Below are 4,160 nucleotides of genomic sequence, written 5' to 3' on the forward strand. Positions count from 1 at the left end.
GGAGAGCTCCGGGTGCCCGGGGCGGGCAGGGCCCAGGGCTGGCGCGCACCGCGGGGCGCCCCGTCGAGGCAGGCGGCTGCAGCGGCGCGGGGGGCTGCGCTCCTGCTCCTGCAGCCRGGCCGGGGCCGAGCCGGGCCGGGAAGCTGCCAGCACCCCGGAGCCAGTTATCAGGGACTGTTATCAGCGCCGCCTTCCTGTTTCGCCAGTGTTTGCCAGCGACAGAACAAGAAGAGCTTCAGAAATTATTTTGTGCAAACCGATAAGATTTGTTACAAACAGCAGAGCTGAACCCACCCTTGCTTCAGGCACGTGAATCCATCGGAGCACCCAGGCACTGGAAAGGCCACGGGAGCCCTCCGGCCCCGCGCCAGCACTCCCAGCTCTGGGCACGGCAGGGCGGGGGGCTGCCCCCCCCCCCCCCCGCATGGCTTGGGGCCGAGTTYGTTTACCGAGAAAGGAAAGCGACCGCGGGAGCTCGGCGGCTCCCCAGCACAGCTCCCCCCTCCTGTGTCCCGGCGCTTGCCTGCGGGTGCCACCGGCCCCAGCCGAGGGTGAAAGGCACCRGATTCCAGCAAAGGTCTCCTGCGCTTCCCAGGGATCCTTTGGGCAGGGGAGGGCTGGAGTGCTGGGGCTGGGGGCTCCTTTTGCATCTGGAAGTGCCCTGAAGGGGAAGCACGCTCAGGCGGAAGCAGGCGCGGCTGCTCGGAGCCGGTGCGCGGGGAGCAGGGATCTCTGGCTGGGTGGCCAGCAACGGTGCAGGTGTCCCCAAAGGGGCCTTTGGGTGGGCGCGAGGCGGTGCTGCTCCCAGGCAGCCCCACCACGGCCCGCACCAGGATCCATGGACAATGCCAACCTGGTAGTTTTCGAGGCCGGGCTGTGGGCAGCACCCTGCAGGTATTGCACAAGTGCTGACGGCAATCCAGGAACTGGGCGTCTTCGTTAAACACTGCAGGCTTTGGGCTCGGTGGCTCAAGAGCTGAAGGCAAGGCGAGCTTCAGGGCTTCTTCACCTCTGCCAGGAAAGTCCTGTTACTTGCAGTGTCTGTATCTGCGTCGCAGGAATTTCCCGGCGAGCCCTGGGGGACAGCAGCAGGTGCCGCGAGAAAGGCACGCAGGCACGGTGAGGGCCGTGCATCTGCTTGAGGTCGCCCAGCCTTGGCAATCCCACCCTTGCCACACGGGCTGGCACTCGCTCCAGTTGTGCCGTGGCGGTGCCGAGGCTGTGCCGAGGTGGCGCCCGCAGGAGACGGGCCCTGGGGGAGCAGGAAACGTCCCCAGACCTTCTCCTGCAGCAGGAGGGTGAGGGATCCCGGGCAGCCTCCCCGGGGCATCGCTCGCTCCGTGTGGGGCTGGAGCAGCTCCGCATGCCGGGCAGAGGGGGCCATGGGCCACACCAGGGCAGTTGCTGCTCCTATCCCAGGCTGCTGAAGCAGGYGGACAAGCCCTGGGACGCCGCACTGCCCAGCAAGCAGCCGTCCCGCGTGTCCCCGCCCCGGGACGTGGGAGCTGGCTGCCACCGCAGCACAGCAGGGCTCCTCTCGCACAGGGGTGACCCCGGCTTCCCACCCTCCCAGCACAGCAGGGATTTGCTGGCTGTTTTCCTGCAGCCCATGCGGACCAGGACGCAGCTGCTGCAGGATCAGGCTCTGAATCCCCGATGGGCCCCCTGAACCGTGACCCGGTGAGCGAGGGCCATCCCCTCTCCAGGGGGCAGGAGGGATGTTCCCRCTTGGGACGGTCCCTGGCCAGTCGGTGCTGGGTTTGCGGATGCTGCCAGACACCAGCTGCAGGGTGCAGGATGCCAGGGAGCTGCCTGGCAGGCGGCGCTGGTGTTTCTGTGTCCCAGCTCCTGCGGGACAGAGCCGTGCTTTTGCTTGCAGATGGACTCCAGAATCTGGGGCAGACAGGTGAAATGGACAGTCCACTCCAGCCCCGAAACAAGAACAGGGCAGGGCCTGACCTGATCCACCTGCCCCCTGACCCCGCAGAGGGGAGCCCGGGAGCACTGCAGCACTCCAGGCAGGAGAGCTTGAAGGCAGAGCTCTGCCTCAGAGGGGGCTAAGGATGGGCTGTTGTGGCAAGGAGAGACTGGCCTCCAAGATTCCTGCTCATTCCTTCCCACGAAAGGCAGGGCTTTCCACCCAGTCACAGGACAACTGCCAGTCTGGACGATAAGGAGGAAGTCTTGAGGCTTCCTTGTTTTACTGTGACATCTCAAAGAGCTACTTCCTATCATCAGCCCACGTCGTTGCCCTCAGCCCTACCCACAGCTCCGTGCAGGCAGCTGTTTCAGCCACCTCCTTCAGTCCCTGGAGCCCCATCTGGGTGACAGGCTAAGTGTGAGCTGTCACAAATCCCTTCCTTGGCCCAGACACCTGGGAAAGGGCATGGCTTGGGGTCAGCTGGGATCTCTGAGGGTGGCCTGAAGCCACTGCAGGACGTCAGACAGGCCGGTGCCATCGCGGGCGCTGGTCTCCACCACCGTGATGGGCTGCGTTGCACAGGAGACAATGTCCTGCATGCGGAACAGCGACTTCATCTCCACCAGCGACATGTAGCAGGGCAGATCACTGCAGCCAGGAATGAGGGCAGGGGAGAGGGAGGAAAAAGGGGAGGCTGCGTTAACCCCCTGCTCATGATTCCCCTTTCCTGCCCAACTGGCCTGAAGGGAGCACAGCAAAGCAAGGCTGCCACCCTCCAGAGCATCCTTGGGCGTCACCTGTCTGGAAATGACATAGGAGCCAGACAGGCCCTCGACGCTCTGCCTGTGGCTGCCCCCCACCTGGCATCTTCCAGGCAGATGCCTCTCCTTACATCTTATTGAAGAGGATCAGCACAGACACAGAGGCGAGCTGCTCTGCAGAGAGGAGGGACAGCAGCTGAATGCAGGACGAGGAGACCTGGGTGGGGTTGGCAGCGTCAATCATGAACTGGAGAAACAGAAGGAAAAAGTGTTTGTGAGAGATGTAGCTAAGGATGCTGCAGCGGCTGGAAGACCCTCACACCAGGCCAAGTCCAAATCTGAGCACAGAGAGGAGGAAATCGCAACACAGGGCAAAACCAAGGGGTGTGAACCTCCGCAGCAAAGCAGGGCCCAGCCTGGAGCCCCCAGGCATGAGGCCATCCTTCCCCAGCACCCTCACTCCCTCCTTGGATGGGTCCTTCCCGCGGGGTCATGACTCAGTGCAGGGCTGCTGCCGCACACCCGGTGACAGGGCCACGCTCCAAACCCGGGCGCGGGGGACGCCACTCACCAGGACRGCACTGCAGTCTCCGTAATAACTGGGCCAGATGGGGCCCATGCAGCCCCCCAGCTCCCGGATCGTGATCTTCCTCTGCAGCAGCAGGTCCGTCAGATTCGTGCCCACCTGCAGGGTTAGGAGACACCGCGCCAGCTGCTTCCCTGCCGACAGCCGGCTCCGGGCCCGTCCCCGCCGGCTGACCCGCCTACCGTCGGCAGCGTGGCTGGGGGCTCGCCCAGGCCCTTGGCCCCCTCCTTGGAGCTCAGCTGTGCAGGCAGTCAAGGACCAGCCGAAGGGCACACGGCAGCGCGCCCGCGGCGCCGGGACCTGTGGGACACCCCGGGCACCGCGCACCCCCCCGGGCACCCCACAGCCCGGACAACTCCGGGCACCCGGGAGACCCCACAGCCCGGACACCCCTAGGCACCCGCAGCCCCCGCACCCCGGGCACCGCGCACCCCCCCGGGCACCTGCAGCCCGGACACCTCCGGGCACCTGCAGCCCCCGCACCACGCCGGGCACCCCGCACCCCCCCGGGCACCTGCAGCCCCCGCACCCCGGACACACCCGGACACCCAAATTCTGGATCCCGACCGCCCCGGCCCCCGGCCCCGCCCCATCCCGGCGCCCCGGCCCGGCCGCCCCGGGATATTCTGGAGCCGCTTCACCAGCAGGCTCTTGCCGACGCCCGACGCCCCCAGCAGCAGGCACTGGGGCCGCGCGCCCGCCATGCCCCCGCCCCGCCCGCGGCGGAAGGCCCGCCCCGCTGACGGAAGCCGGGAGCCGGAAGCCGGAAGCCGGAAGCGGAAGCGCGCCGCGGAGGCTGGAGGCGGAGCGGGCCGGTGGGCTGGGGGACACCATGGGGCGCGGCGGCGGCACCTTCGAGCGGCTCCTAGGTAGCGGCGCGGGGCCGTCGCCG

General features: G+C 67.0%; 2 protein-coding genes across 3 annotated transcripts in view; one reads left to right on the forward strand and one right to left on the reverse strand.

Annotated features, from left to right (window-relative positions):
- Positions 1–2,162: 2,162 nt before the first annotated feature.
- ARL16 (ADP ribosylation factor like GTPase 16) lies at positions 2,163–3,985 on the reverse strand. The gene is made up of 5 exons (XM_026084132.1): positions 3,894–3,985; positions 3,451–3,509; positions 3,254–3,367; positions 2,814–2,929; positions 2,163–2,569 (listed from the first exon to the last, which is right to left on the reverse strand). Exons 1-5 carry the CDS (start codon positions 3,970–3,972, stop codon positions 2,398–2,400), a joined length of 540 nt encoding a protein of 179 aa, XP_025939917.1. The 5' UTR covers positions 3,973–3,985; the 3' UTR covers positions 2,163–2,397.
- Positions 3,986–4,037: 52 nt separating this feature from the next.
- The window catches only part of HGS (hepatocyte growth factor-regulated tyrosine kinase substrate), a 10,331-nt gene continuing 10,208 nt past the window's right edge, over positions 4,038–4,160 (forward strand). For both annotated transcript variants that reach the window (XM_026084126.1, XM_026084127.1), the window contains exon 1: positions 4,038–4,137. In XM_026084126.1, the coding sequence (XP_025939911.1) occupies positions 4,101–4,137 (37 nt within the window). In that variant the 5' untranslated portion in view covers positions 4,038–4,100. The remainder of the gene's footprint in view (positions 4,138–4,160) is intronic.

This window comes from Apteryx rowi, unplaced genomic scaffold, assembly GCF_003343035.1.
Source record: "Apteryx rowi isolate R43461 unplaced genomic scaffold, aptRow1 scaffold_626, whole genome shotgun sequence".
In the NCBI taxonomy this organism is placed as follows: domain Eukaryota; kingdom Metazoa; phylum Chordata; class Aves; order Apterygiformes; family Apterygidae; genus Apteryx; species Apteryx rowi.